This window comes from Pinus tabuliformis, chromosome 5_2, assembly GCF_031772625.1.
Source record: "Pinus tabuliformis cultivar Carrire ecotype Pingquan chromosome 5_2, CPIR1, whole genome shotgun sequence".
In the NCBI taxonomy this organism is placed as follows: Eukaryota; Viridiplantae; Streptophyta; class Pinopsida; order Pinales; family Pinaceae; genus Pinus; species Pinus tabuliformis.
Genome location: NC_142306.1, coordinates 860,722,495 through 860,738,772, shown reverse-complemented (window position 1 = coordinate 860,738,772; position 16,278 = coordinate 860,722,495). Strand labels below are relative to the sequence as shown.

The 16,278-nt window shown below is 35.2% G+C and overlaps 1 protein-coding gene across 1 annotated transcript; it reads left to right on the top strand.

Moving 5' to 3' along the window:
* The first annotated feature begins 9,525 nt into the window (after positions 1–9,525).
* On the top strand, positions 9,526–10,125 carry LOC149162025 (calcium/calmodulin-regulated receptor-like kinase 2). Its single transcript, XM_089435070.1, has one exon. The coding sequence runs from the start codon at positions 9,526–9,528 to the stop codon at positions 10,123–10,125; it is 600 nt and encodes a 199-aa protein (XP_089291196.1).
* The last annotated feature ends 6,153 nt before the right edge of the window (positions 10,126–16,278 follow it).

Here is a 16,278-nt window from a genome sequence, read left to right as displayed (position 1 = left end):
TGACCACACGATGACATTGTACATCGTTTGAGGGCACGTCGGTTGGAGGCTTAATTGAAGTGTCGGCCAGGGCGTAGTGCTACACGATGGTACCATATATATGTGTAAAAGAGTTGGCATTTCAACCATCGATCTTGGCTCATTCGAACAACGAGAAAGGACGCAAAAGTAAGAGTATAGCCATGGCAAGACGCAGTACTAATGTGCCCGCTCGCTGGGCAGGATACACAAGACTTGCACAGATTTTGGAGTTCGGTCGAGGTGCGGGTAGAGGGCGTGTAGGGGTGCCCGCCCGCTGAAACATTACATGAGTCCTGGGTTGTGTTGGGCATGGGTTGTGCACAGGCGCGCCTGCCCATTCGACAAAGAAGATTTGTGTGTGTTTTAATTTAGTTAAGTCTTGGATGAGACCACCGTGCGCTCTTGCATGGATGGGCGCCTAACTTGGGTGAAACACTAGTAGAGCCAAGCTCCCGGTCATTGTACAAAAACTCTTCATACATACTAAAAGAATTATCTTGCATCTGATGTGTTCATGCTGTTATTCTAAATGTTTTTATATTAATGGTTTCTGCACATTAATATGTTATTCATGCTTTATGATGAATGTTAAGTTGTAGTTCGTAAAGTAAGCTAACAATGGAAGATGTTAACTACTTAGGCAGTGTCGCACCCGGCCAATTTAAGGAAAAAATAATTGGGGGCGTGACACCCTACCTCTAACCAAAGGAGAAATTCGAAAATCATACAACCTGCCTCCCCCTCCCATTCTCCCTCCTCGCCCCCCTCCCACTCTCCCTCTCTCTCCATCTCCCCTCTCCCTAAATCTGCAAACATCTCCGTTTCCGCTGGGGCTTCGTGTGGTAGGCTGGACATCTCGGGCAAAATACGAATTGCAATCACTGTCACTCTGGTGTTGCTAGTCATTTTTATAGCTGTGTTCAAGAAAGCCTTCAATGCACAACGGGGCAGTGATAGTGTGAGGGATAGTATAGACATAGTCACGCACACAACGGGGCAACTCGCCAACCCTGGTGGTAACTCTTTGGAGTTAGACATTCTAGACTTATGGACTAACACGGTGGAGGTGGGCATAGACATACGCACATACACAATGGAGGAACTGGCCAATGCCACTGACAATTTTACAACTAAAGTTGGACAGGAAGCCTCTAGCTTTGTTTATCATGCCAAAGTACCGGGAAATAAGCTGGGCGCCATCAAGAGGGTAACAAATTTAGATCCCAATTTATTCAAACAAGAATTATCTGTGCTTCTTAGATTGCCACGTCATCCTCATCTCATGGATCTCATCGGATTGTGTCTGCAACCAGGTGCACCTTCATTCTTTTGGGGACTGTCTAAACATTGAATATTATTTATTTTTATTTCCAAAGGGATTCGGTCAAAGACTCATTCAGGATAGCGTAGAAATTTATCTATTTTGATTTAGCGTAGATCCATATTTCTGATGCGATAGGACTGACTGTATAGTTGTTGTCTAAATTTATTTATTGTTAATAAATCAGTCAACAAATTATTTATTAAATATCAAATCTATACTTCTTGTTTAATTTTTTTATTGTTAATATATCAGTCAACACATTATTTATATAAATATCATATCTGTAAATAAATTTTGTGGATCTATAATGGTATGATAATTTAACCCTAGATTCCACTAATGAAATAGAAATCCAAATAATTAAAATGTGCAATCATCTTAAATAAAAACTATACATCTGAATAACATGTGGAATAAAATTATTTTAAATAAAATCTATATATCCGAATAATATGTGGAATACAATAACAGAACGAAAATAGAAAACAACTTTATGTGAAAAACCTAATTAGAAAAGAATGAGGGAAAAAGATTTGTAACTTTACTATTAAATAAAACATACAAATATTTGGGCTTCCAATGAGCTCCAATTTTCTTGCCTTCTCACTCCATGCCTAATGTGACAACCAATATGCCTCCCTTAACTTGATCAACATAACTTGATCGACATTAGTCGAGCTTGCACTAGTGTGGTCTCATCTTGTGGTCACAACTTCTTTCAAAACACCACAATGTCTTAAACCCCAAACTCATTCGACACACAATTACCACTCGTGGGCTATTTTTTGAGGTCGTGCCTTGACCTCTCTTTGAATCCTCATAGGATGTCTTACCCAGACACTCATAAATGCTCGACTCTCGTTTTCTCCAACCCCTCGTAGGGCCTTAGCCCATGTGATTGTGGACTCGTGACTAGGCACTCTCATTCCACAATCAATGGCCATGATCAGACGAATAGAGCCACTATCCAAACATGGCTTAAGTCTCTATTAAGGTGGGCCCTCCATTCAATGGTTACGATCCATTTATAACAATATACAATGGGGTGAATTGCAAGCAGGGGGAGGGTAACACATGATATCAACGAAGGAGGTGGGGGTGGAGAAGGGGTCTGCACTCTTGGTTTTGACTTGGGGTTCTACTTTCCATAGCGAAGAGTCGAGAATCTCTGGAAAAATCCCATGACCCTTGAGGGGGCTCTCCTTGTGATGTAATTAAAATGGAGGGTGGGTCTACAATCAATATGCGTCGTTGATTGAAATAATTGGCTCTCAAGCTTCCTAGAATCTCGTGATGGAACCTCGCCTATGGAAGCTCATGAGGAATCCAAGTACACTTCGACCTCCTAGTTGTGTTACAATTTTTGCCTAGTAGACGACGAAACTTCCGAGACTTGATCACTAACATTGGCAGACCTATAGGCTTGGGTTATCGATGTAATCTAGTACCAATTTATCTACTCGAATGTACCTAACCCCAATAGATGACTCATGGGTACAAATGCTTCCATTGTGCATGCAATGGTCTCATCCCTACTCGACAGAGCACCGTTGCTTTTACTCCATGGTTGAGACCATTAGCTAATAGCATAAGAATTTTCTCCCTCACGACTCACTATCGCAAATACTCGACTTGGGAATTTTATTATGCCAGAGTATGGAAAAAAACAATATGTGAAACCAAAACCCCACACACAAAGTAAATTAGACTTAACACAGAGATACTCCCCCACTTTACACAAGGCACCAATATATGTTCAGGTAAAGGAATCCAACACATGGAACAACTGAATAAACTCATATTTTATATAATTGATAACGATGTATATACAAAAGAATGTTACAACCTTTGTTGTCAAACTACAAAGCTCTTGTGCTCCTCCTCAATTTGTTTTTGCTTCTTACTTACTATACCAAGACATATATATCTAATTATTGGAACAAAAATATCTTAACAGAACAATGATTATTCTAACATCAATCTCAACTCCTAGAAATTTCTTAACATCTCACCCTTACATTTGTCATTTATACAAAGACCCACTTGGAAAAAACACCATCTCAGTAAAAAAAACCAAACAACACATGTAATTACATCAAAAACCCACTATTTATAATTTATAAAAATTATATTTGAGGGATGTAAAGCCTTCAAGAAGTTTCAGGAAATCATCATATTACATTATACTTTCATTTCATTTATTTATTTATTTGGTTCTCAAACACAACAATATATTGAGATCCATGGTGAGATCCATTGTAATTTCATTCGTTTCATGTTCTCCTTACTAAGTGATTAGCCATTTGATATTTTTTGGAAGTATCCTTTATACTTCATATACTAGTTGTCTATAAGGAGTTCGTGGCCCATTTTTACAAGTTATTTAAAATGATAAATAAATGTTTTTTTTTTTTTTGTTTTGTAAATCAAACTTTTCTATTATACAAAACGTTTACATATTTTCCCATGGATTTCCAAAATCCTATCGACCTCTACCTTACTAGATTTTTTGGCCAGTAGGTAGTTTTAAAAAACATCATACATTGCCAAAAGGATTTAACCATCTAGAAATGGAATGGGACTAAGAGGCAAAACACTAGCAGAATCAAAGTACATCCAAAAGGCATCATGTATCCAATGAAGTTATTGGAGAAAGATTTTTTGGATGTGAACTGGGAGATGGTTGAGGCCTGAAATCATAGTGAACATGTTTCTCCATATGGGCCATATGTCCTGCATGTAGCACTACTTTCTTTGTATATCACTTAGAAAGGAGATAATTTCATTTATGTTGCTGTGTCTATCCCTGATGAGATAAAACACAAGTAATCTAAGTTACCTAATCTAATCTCCAATGTCCACTTGACCAAGCTCATTCTCAAGGGAATTGGGTGGCCCTACTAACACAGGTGTCGCTTCCTTGCCTAGAGGAGAACCCAATTTATGGGGATGGTTAGATTGGTCTTTATGACTTCCCCAACCCCCTCTTCTTACACGACCACACTTGAAAGGCGTCCTTAGTGTGGCACCAAATCAATAAACAAAAGATGTTGGGTAACAATCGTCATAACAAAAATATGCAGCGCCCCTCGAAGGACACCCCTGGTATAAACCACCCCCGCAGAAATCTACACACCGCCCAATGCCCAACTGAATCACGTTACAATCCCTACAAGAGTTCTGAATTGCAAATTCCCTACCCACTAGACCACAAGTTATCTAACCAACATAATTCCACTACCAAAATAACCATCAAAGTTCCAAAATGAGGGGGAACTACCCATACCCCCTAAGCGCTGAATCTTCCCTCTCAATCTTAGCACCCACAATATGAACATGACCCAAATAAAATGATCCCAGAACTAAAAACCCATAGCACCATGAAAATGAGTGGCATTATATGTATTACCACCATGAAAATGAGTGGCAATATATGTATCACCACCAGGTAAAGGATGAGAATGCCAATATAACCAACATAGTATATTAAACATGAAATGCAACCAATTCAGAAAGAAAAATCATAATACCTTGTTCCTATGCCTTATGCTTCCTAGATGAAAACCACAACCAAGGACCTAGTCACCACCCTACACAACCAAGAGGCTGACACTCTATAAATTCCTGTTCACCACTCCACTGGTTTGATGCCTTTTCTCTCCCTTGCCCTGATGACACACTATCAATAACCAAAAGAGATCTTCCCCTAATTCTCGACATCCATAACACTTGTAAACCCAGAGTCTCAACACCAAATCCTTTAACGTCGGCTATCCCAAAATGGAGGAATCACCATTGTTGGGCTCCCCTCTCAATTTATCGAACACCGACCAGAACTAGTGAGTGAAGTTACCATAGCAACAAATAGGGGCATAGAACCAAGGTTCCAGTGACCAAAACAAAGCTAATACTAATACTACACTCTATTGCATAGCTCTCCTCTTGCACGAGAGACTATCCATGGTAAAACTCGACAATAAATAGAATTTAACCTGCACAATCTTGTGCATGGGGGAGGAACGCCACCCCCCGCCTATATCTCCACGGGATTCATTGGGGTGGGAGACACCCTCCTTAACATCCCATGTACCATGTTCATCTGCCCCCATTAGGGATAAATGAGAACTAAATGTCTAATAATAACATTTTTTTTGGTTTGACCCAAGGGGATTTAAACCTTGAATCTCATGGTTTTATATAGTATTTCATAACACAACACCTATGGACTATTTAATAATCATATTTTCATTAAAAATAGGGAAAGACATTTTAGTTTGCCTTAGGGGTTTTTCACATAGAATCTGAATCCATATCTATAATCAAAAGAAAGATTTTACCAAAAAAAATATTGATTTCAACCCAAAACTCGGATTAAACAATACCATTTTTTTTAAATAATTAATTTTAAAAAATTTACTTTTATATTCATTTAATCTTTTTAAAATTATTTGTATACTTTTTAAAAAAAATTAATGTAATTATTATAATTTTGGCTTTTTGAAAAATCTTTTAACATGGCTTTTTCTTAGAATGCAAATATCATTGAAGAGAGTTTTAACATTTGAAAAGACATGTTTACATAATCCAATTTTATTGTATCTGATGTAAATTATTCACCATTGTTAAACTATTAAAATTAAAGTTATTTAATTTTATACTTACTTTTCTTTAGTGGTTAAAATCTAATATTTTATTTTATTTTTTTATGACTTAGCATGGTTTAGAATTTTGTAAATATTTAAAAGGATTATTTATTATAAATATTTTAAATTATAGAAATTATAAAGGAAAACATTTCTTACCAGACAAATTTACTTTATGAAAAACAAATTATAAACAAATATTTTTAGCTTTGCCATGTTACTTTGTTTACAAAAATATGTATAATAATTAGTGCGTTATCTTTTAAAGGCTTTTGTGGTTGGATTTGTTAGAATGCTCCATCAAAGGTTGATTGATTGATTCACGGTGTTTCTGAGTCAAGACCAAAATTAAGGTGTTGTATATGGAACATTCAAGTCATCCATTTTATAAAAAGATGGTTTTTTGAATGACTCAAAATTGACCAATACACCTAACAACTATCTTCGTAAACAAAATTCCCAATAATAAGGTGGAACTATAGCTCCTAAATCTAAAAGACAAAAACCAATATAAACCTTATCCATAGAGCATTATCCTAAGAAAATTATCCCTCAATCTAACAAAAATTATGTTAATGCACAGTGATGTGTGGTTTGACGATAAGTCACATGGGCGAAGCCCGGGGAGACCGAAGTTCAAATCTCATTGAGTACAATGACCTGCTGTGGTGGCGGCTAAAGGGGTGGATTCCCCTTGCTAAAATCATAGGAACTTAGTATACCCGACTTGCAGGCGGTTGTTTATGCTCTTGGCATTATAGTGGCAGCTATGAGGTTTGATCCTAGGTCTCCCATAGATTAGGCTTGGCAGTTACCTATTCACCATGTAATTAAAAAAAATATATATATATTAAAAATCACATGAGAAATCACACCACTAAAAACCACACCCTACTAAGAACTACCATGCAAATCACACCATAATATTGGAAACTTTGCTTATTAAACCTTACCTTAAAATTGAAGAAATTGACTGATTTTGAAATTACTAAAAGTCGCAATATCTTTAATGAAACTTTACCTCCCAAAATTATGTTTATTGAACATTACCCAAGTTATCCAATATAATGATATAATGTTGGAATGAGGATTGGAGCTGGGATGAAGCTGCAGTTCAGGGCATCTCAATAGCATTATTTATTACAACTTTTTGCAACAAGAATTGTTTAGCTGTTAGTATCATTGAAAATAAGAAACAATTTCATTATTATTGTGTTTTTACAAATGGATTTTATGTTCAAGTTTGTCTACTAAAGAGCTTATGAGTGCTTCCATTACTTCAGAACTTATATTGTTAATACGAAATATCTTTCTTCTGTAACTGTGTTGTCGATGTGTAGAAGTGTGTATAAGTGACATGGGGCAAAAACTTGATAGGATTAAAGCCAATTTTGGGGGCAAAAGCAACAGAGAAGGGGTTTTTGTGATTCCTGTTGAGATTAATATAGTAATATGTATGTGCTTTGGACCTAAATACAGGAGAGGAGATTATCCAACCGTAGAAAAAAACAGTGGAATGAACACTGCATCAAAATCTGTACATTACCAGATATAATAACCCCCAGAGATGCATAAGAAAATTTAGCTATAGTGATAATTATACTTACTAATCAACACTGCATCAAAATCCATACATGAGCAGATATAATAACCCCCAGAGATGCATAAGAAAATTTAGCTATAGTGAAAATTATACTTAATAGGGACATTTCCAATCATGTGTGAAGATCTTGCACCATCTTTGCGTGTTTAGGAGGACAAGCTCAACTCGTGGAGTCTTCACAATCAACGAACTGCATGTTTAACGCAAAAACGTTGTCGTTATGAAAACTATTATTAAGGTTTAAACTGCTCACTTTAACCTGATGTTTTGTTTTATTGCTGTGCGGGTGGAATGAGATTGTGATCTTTTTCATTTAAAAATGAAGTTAGGTTTTGAAAAAAAAATAAAAAATTATCAAGCTTTTAGAATCTACATTTTAAATTTTTTCAGAAAATTGATTCAAAAATATTTCAAAAAATGACAAAAATTGAATGGAGTGATCAACCCCAATTTTCAAAAATAAGAACTAGTATTTTCATTGGAGTAAAGAAGAAAATGAATTTTGATAAGATGAAAACTAATTCCCATGCACTTCATAGTGAAATTAGACATTGGTCAGTTCCCAAAACTTCATAGATCTAAACAATCTATAACACATGTTATAGCATAGGAGTTGAAAATGAAAAACACGTTCATTCATATTATCCATTTTATACTCACATTTCATTTCATTTTCAAAATTACCTTCTTAACTTTTTAAATCATCAAAATTATAGTAATTTATAAAAAATTGTCTTTTTAAACCCATAAAATATTACAAAATTTCAATTAATTTATTATCTTGTCAAAAGTGGTTGGTAAACCATGTAGATGTTGGTAAACCATGTAGATTTTAGTAAACATTAATTAACATCTATCAATCGGTTTTACAAAATTATCGTTGAATTTTAAATGGCCTCTGAACGACATGATACAGTCAGCTACATTGCATGCACAATGCAAACACAGAGGAATAATGGGCGATAACCTTTGACCTTAAAATTCCCTGCTCGAATTATGACCGTGCTATCTTTAGCTCGAGTTATACTTCAATTTAATAAATAATATATATAGATTTATTTGGCTAAAAACTATCAGTCAAAAACCCGTACATCAAAAGGACGTTGGGATTTTAAATGGTTCTCAAGGAGTAATGCTATCATGGGTGATTTGGGAATTTCGCCAGGCAATTTTTCAAATTTTGAAAGCTAAAATCCTTTAACATAGAAACTGCGGTTTGCATCTCTTTTATTAGTGCTCGGGTTATTTCTATGTTAATCTCAACTTTGTCGTGATCGTCTATTAGGAAAATTAATTAACAATTGTTTCTTCTGCAGAAAGCTTTGATTCCTAGACAGATTAGACAATTTTGAAAGTTTTGAACCGTAATAAATTAATTATTTCTGTTTCCATGTGCATACCATTTGAACTCTTAACGTTTACATTAGTATGGATAATATGGATATTTTTTTACTGGGTATAATTTTATTGTTAAGTGTTTTTGAGTTGAGGTTTATTTTACAGTCAGTATAAAGTGTAATATTGTGTGTTTTATATGAAAGTTGAAATTTTGAAATTTTATTTGTGCATCAAAATAATTTTTTTACAAAATTTAAAATTAAAAAATTAAAAAATTATATAAAATAAATTAAATCTTTCTGAACTCATGTTAAATTCTTATTAAAAATAAATCTATAATGATTATGTTAAATCCTTATTAAAAATAAATCTATAATGATTATTTTAACAATTCGGTAGATGGTCTATCTCAATCCCTGCAACCTCATATTAAATCTATATTTAAAATAGATCTATGCGAATTATTTTAACCATTCTGTAAATGATCCGTCTGCAGGTGAGCGAATTCTTGTGTTTGAGTTCATTTCCACGGGAGTTTGTATGATCGACTTCACATGAACAAGGGTCTTACAAGTCCACTGCGTTGGGCCGCTCGTATGGACATAGCGTTTCAAGTTGCTGTGGCTTTGCAATACCTTCATGAAGAAGCAAAACCTCCTATCTTGCACCGTGATGTCAAGTCTGCAAATGTTTTGCTGGAGGATGATAACTGTGCTAAAATGGCTGATTTTGGACTATCAAAGTTGGGCCCAAAAGACAACCAGTTTACATTCACGGCTGTTAGAGGGACGTATGGTTACATGGATCTGGAATACATGAAAACACAAAGATATTCGGCCAAAAGTGATGTGTATAGCTTTGGTGTGCTTCTGCTGGAACTTATCACAGGTTTAAAAGCACTACATGAAGACACATCTCTGGCACAATGGACTCAAACATATCGTAGCGAAGGCATAGACAAATTCAAGACAATTGTTGATGGAAATCTGAAAGAACTGCAGATTATGATCCAAATTGCCAATTTATGCGTACGGGACATTACTGAAGAGAGATCTTCGATGAGGGAGATCGTGAATATGATGAAGGAAAGTAGAAATATAAAAGCAAATGGGAAGTTATCCGATGGCGATGAAGCTCCTTTTTTGGCAAATGGAAACTTATCTGATGGTGATCGATTCTACATCACTGTGACTTAAAATTAGTTGAAGCTTGAGACAGTACAGATGGAAAACTTAATTCATGGTGGTTGTGCTGCACTATGAGTTGAATAGAGATGAAGCTTGAGCTACAGATGTAACCAACTTTATTTAAAAGATATCTAGAGTTTTAGCTAGCAGGGCAGGTGAAGACGGGGCATTTTTCATCGTCTATATTATTATGATTTGTTTTTATTTTTGCATTTTAGTAGTCATACATAAATCTTGATTTATATTATTTAAAATGGTTTTTTAACTGCATATTTGGATTCAGCACCATGAAAAACCTCTGGGACGTTTTGATTGTGCAGAAACTAGCTATCAAACTTGTGATTCCAATAAATTGCTGCAGGAATTTGACTAGAAAAACTTCCAAAAAGTCGCATTATAGACAACTGCAACATTCAATTTAAGCCTTGTGCAACATTCATTCACTCCGAAGTCAATTAGAATTCAATTTAGTTTTTATAATATTTGTTTTTGGGTCAGAAGACTATAAAATTAATTTGATAAATTGTCTTTTATAAAAAAAAGTTATGGCTTCTCAATGTGTTTTTTGGAAGTTGTTTTTAGTGGGATTTTTTGGAAGGTGAAACTTTGATTTGTGTTATTTAAACTGTTTTTTTTTACTATATGGATTCAGCACCCTAAAAGACTTCTAGGGCACTTCCATTGTACAGGGGTTACTCATCAAACTTGTGATCCCAATCAATTGTGGTCAGATTTAGGAGAAATTGACCAAGAAAAATCACTATAAAAATTTTCAAAAAATTTCACCAAAAACAACTAAATTGTGATATTTAAAAACTAATAAAATAATAATAATTAAAAAATAGCTGATATTAATTTAATAAACTAAGTCAATGTCAAATTTAAATTAAAACATTAACCACACTTTTTTTTAAATTTCAAAATAACAAAGTCAACTTTTTTACTTGAATATATTTTGATCACACTTTTTTTAAATTTCAAAATAACAAAGTCGATAACTTTTTTACTTAATATATTTTTATCACTCCGTGTGTAGTTCTAGTTAGTTGGTATTTTCTTATATAGTGTAAAATAAAAAATAATTAGTTGACATGTGTAAGCTAAATTTAGCATAATGGTCGTGCTAAAAATCATTGTTAGGACTTACAATTCCCTATGATGAGAGGTAGTGGTATCCACGTTGCAACAAATGCTAGAGTTAATGTTGAGTGAGCTATTGTTGGTTGCTATCCATAGTCACCTCAGCCTCCCGATCGAGTGGAGTGTGTTCAAACCAGCGATTTGATTTTTTGGTTATGTGGTAAATATCCAAACCATTGGAGGTTAGGTTTGAAGATTTGTTTATTTTGAAAAATATTGAAGTTAAAGATATTTGTACTCTGTTGTCGAAATGAAATGCAATTTGTTTTTCATTGGGAGGGAATTTTTTTTTTCATTTTCGCTTATGAATGGTTTATTCAAAGTTAGATATTATCCTATGGTGCATGAAGGAAACTTTTTTATTGGAGAGATATTTTTCAGCTGATTTTGAAAAAGAAAAAGATAAGTTTTCGAATCGTTAGGTTTTACTTGGTGTAAAGGGTTTCGAATCGTTAGATTTCATTTAATGTAAAGGGTTTTAATGATTTATCTATAAAGTGGACCTTAATTAAGGTAGGTATTTCAGAATTAAAATGGGAAAATTAGAAAAAGGGGCAAAAAGTAAAAGTAAAAAAATAAAGAGAATGATGTTGATTTAAAAAAATGTAAAAGTAGTAGTTATTGTGTGTAGCAGTAGATTCATATAAGGTTTCAATTTTTTTTCCCTTGTTCTTTTCTCTGAGCGATTGTTATATTTTATAATCTCTTATTTTTGGTGGAAAAATTTATAATTTTTGGGATATTATAATAAGAAACAAATTACTAATAAAGGAGTTATGGGAAATTGTTTTGTATGGTTTTGAAGAATCCTCATGTCAAGCACCTCATGAGGATATGATCCAAGATCAAATGAATCAATCAATTTATATACAATAGAAAGGATGATGCAACAACATTGTTTCTCATTCAACAAGGTTCAAATAACAACATTCTTCCCAAGATTGCAATATTAAATAGAGCTAAAGAAGTTTGGGATATTCTAGGGATGACATAAAGTGGGAGGGGGAGCAACATTGTCAACATTGAGTTGAGCTACAGAGAATTGGAGTTGTTAATGAAGTGCTCATTGTAATAGGAGAAGTGGAAGATTTTGATATTGCAAAATTAATTAGAGATATTTTGGAAGAGTCTCTTAAAGCACAAGAAGGTATACAAAACATGGAGGTTACAATTTCCCTAAACACTATAAAGAAATTTGTTAAAAATTTTTATGAAAGAAAAATGTGACTTTGTGAAAGACATAGAGTAATGCAAAAAGTGAATCCCACTAGACACATGTGTGGAAGATGAAATTTAAGTTGAATATGGTGAAATTAAAACAAATTTTATAGCAACACCAACAGGTGAGAAGAACCTAGTAGTTGAATTTGAATTTTCTTATGAGGCTAAATTACTTTTTCTTGAATAGTGACATGCATAACCCAAGTATAATGAGGAAGAAAGTTAATATAAAAGATCCATCCTAACTACAAGAGAAGAAGGAATGGAATAAATGAAGGAAACTATCAAAGTTGTTGAAGCTCTTGCATAATAGAACAGGAGATGAATGAAAATGAAGATATTATCTTTATCTTACAAAGGTTGGCATAAAAGTTCAATAGTAGTAGTTGAGACACAAGTAGATGTAGAAGAAGAAACATATAAACGCAAAATTGAAGATGAAGAAATATTAAAGAAGAAGACTAGAGTAAATCTAAAGCTAAAGAAGAAGAAAAAGCATGCAGAATATAAAATTTAGAGGGAAAAAATTACAACATAAAGCTTGAAACAACTTTCACCAACATGTCGAAGCAAAACCATTTTTTGACTTAATCTCAAGTATTGTAATATTAGTTATGACTTATACCAGTAAATATTAGTGGTCGTGATTAGGGGGGATTTTTGGAGCCTATTAACTACTCCAACTTAGTTGGTAGTTAATAGTAGTTTTCAGTAGAACCTAAATTTAGGAATAATTAGTCATGCACATTTATAAGCTAAAATTAATATAATTATTGTACTAAAGATTGTACTAGTGAATTATCCATGATCTTTTTGGTGGATTCTTCATAGGTTTTATGGGTTTTGTTCGTGTATCCTCAAGCAATTCAAGTAACGAGAATTTGAGTTAGCAAGTTGTTATGTTCTATTGTGTTTTATCATGTTGTATTATTGCGAGTTATTTTGTGAGTGTTTAATTGGTGTAGAAATCCATTTGATGGGACTAGCACGTAGTTCCGCACAATAATGATTATAAACAACACAATATTACACTAATCACTAATTAAATGATTAAGCAATGATTTTTGAGGACTTAGCAGTTGTGATTAGCGATTAATCTTCGGATGATTCTGGACTTTGTTTGGGTGGCATTTATGACAGTCTTTAATGTTACTGCGCTGGCGGTCCTTGCCTTGGTTTTCATTTTCCCGCTCCTCGGTCTATTCCAAAACCCTACCTTCTATTGTCACTCTTTCATTTTTGTTCTGCGACTCTGCTGTGCTGAGGGTTTGGTCTGGAAACAAGAATTTCGTGCTGCAAATGTGTGATGTTAAGCCACGACTCTGCGTGCGCCGGTTATGGACTGTGCTGCCTGTGAGTATGGCACCTGCGTTTGTCCTGGTGACTTATGGGCTCGGTTCCTTGAGCACAGGGTGATGGTTCTTCTCACTTGCGTAAGAGAATGGCTACAGTATGTTCTGTTCAGTTGCTTGACTTGTATTTGCTCCATTGTTATTGTTTTATTGTGGTTATCCTGCTGGTTAGATTTGATTAATGGTGTGCATGCTACAGGTCACAGCTACGGTGGCCTCCTCTTGCTCGCAATTCACTCCAGGTAAACTATCTCTCCATGATTTATTTTCCTCCTCATCTTTCTCTGGTTCTAACAATGTTTGCTCCTCGGTCTCAGGTTGTCACCATGGATTGTGGCTCAGTGGGTTTGCTTTCTTCCCGCGTGGCTAAACCTCCAGGTAATTTTTCTCACTGTGTAAACAGTTCTCTACCCTTCGTTTGCTTTCCTCTGTTGACAGTTGGGCTAACAGTGTTGCCCTGTTTCGATTGCGCAGGTCGGGGGTTTGCTCTTTGGCGTGGTTGGTGTGAGCACCACGGTCCTTTCCCAGTAGGCTCTGCCACTGTTTCAACTTGTTTTTATTGTTAGTCTCTGTCGATTAGGTTGGACTGAGTCCCAGTACTTGTTTGCTCATACTCCTCTCTCGTCGCTATGCGACCTAGGTTATTTGGCACAAACCCTTGTTTGATTCCACAAAGTTTGTAATTATAAAATACTATTTGAAGGCTATCTGAAACCCTCGTCTAGGGTTCTACTGGATTTTTTGGCTCTCTAGCTGTTCCTTGGGTTATCCCTGGACTCTGTCATATGTATAAAAATATATGTTTTTTTTATTATTGGGAATGAAAAGAAATCACAATGTATTGGTTTATACTTGTTACCTCTGTCCTGGGTTTTTGTTACCCAGCGTTTACATAGTCGCTCTTGCTCGAACTGTTTGTAATGCGCTTGACTCTTTCGGTCGTGGTCTCTATTTTTTGATTACCAGCCTTCGTATTGGAAACTCATGTGCAATTCTTGTTGTCTGCATTCTATTCTTTAGGAGAGAAAATAAATGAAAGAATATGCATGCACCGTATCTACTATTCTAGTTTATTCAATGATTAGGAAAAAGTAGATAAATGTTTCAATGATTGTTATAGATGGACTTGAATGAAAGAAAGTTATATTATTTGTCTTCTATTACTATTCTCATATGTTGAACCCCTCAGAATGATTTACATTTTGTTTTTTTACTTGTTTGTCAACAGTTACCTAAACTGTGCACAATTACACTTGAGTTGTTTATTCTATTAGTTACATAACTGTTAATTCATTCGGTTCTTCTTGCTGCAAGATTTTACAATGGACATGGATGTCTTTTTTTTTGTTCTAAATGAAAGAAACAATTATAAGACGATTATTCACTAAAAGATAGAAAATTGTGACAATGACCCTAACTAACTATATTGTTCCCTAACTAATACTGAAATTAAAAAGCAACAAAAAATCCCTACATTCTGCTTTGACTAATTAAACATAAAGAAACCAAACACTGATAAAACTTTCCACCTTGGTGGAAACCAACACCCGGTCATGGTGCCCTTAGCTGGATGCTCCTGCATCAGGCTCCCGGGGTAAAAAGAAATCATGACTCCGGTCCATGAGCTTCTCGACTGAATAACCCGCTTGCTCTATCTGCCTGGCATTAAGCCACGAACTATCCTCAAGAGGACGGTTCTTCCACTTAACCAGATATGGCAGATACTCCTTCTGCCAAGTTCGCTTGGCCACCTGAGTGTTGAGGATCCTCTCGATCTCGGGGGGTTGAACATAAGGCATTTGTCTCATCCAAGTCTCACTTCTGTCTTGGGTGTCCCATGTAGGCCGTGTGGTACTGTCTTCCTCTGAACTAGCAGTATATGGGAACAAGTGTGCTACATTGAATATGGGTGAGATGCCTATTCCTGGTGGTACCTGTGTTTCGTAGGCATTCGCTGAAAATTTCCGGAGGACTTTGCAGGGGCGTATCTTCTTGTATTTCATTTTTTTATATGTGCCTTAGGGAAATTCTCCTTGTGCAAATGCACGAGGACTTCTTCCCCCACATTAAACTGCACTTCTCTCCATTTCAAATTTTCTCATTGCTTATATTTTTTACTACTGTCCTGCAACTTGACTTTCACCTGCTCGTGCAACTCTTTCATTTCGTTAGCGGAATCTTCCCCATCAGCTCTCTGTCTTTCCTACTGTCCTAGATCTAGCAACTCATGCACTCCGTGAGGATGAAAACCATACAAGATCTGAAAAGGACTATAACTCGTGTTGCGATTGGGTGAGTTGTTATAAGCGAGCTCTTCCTACGAAAGTACTCGATCCCACATCCACGAATTTTCACCAATCAAACTTTGTAGCAAGTTTACCAGACTTTTGTTTACCACCTCTGTTTGCTCGTCGGTTTGCGGGTGATAAGCAGAGCTAAAACTTAACTA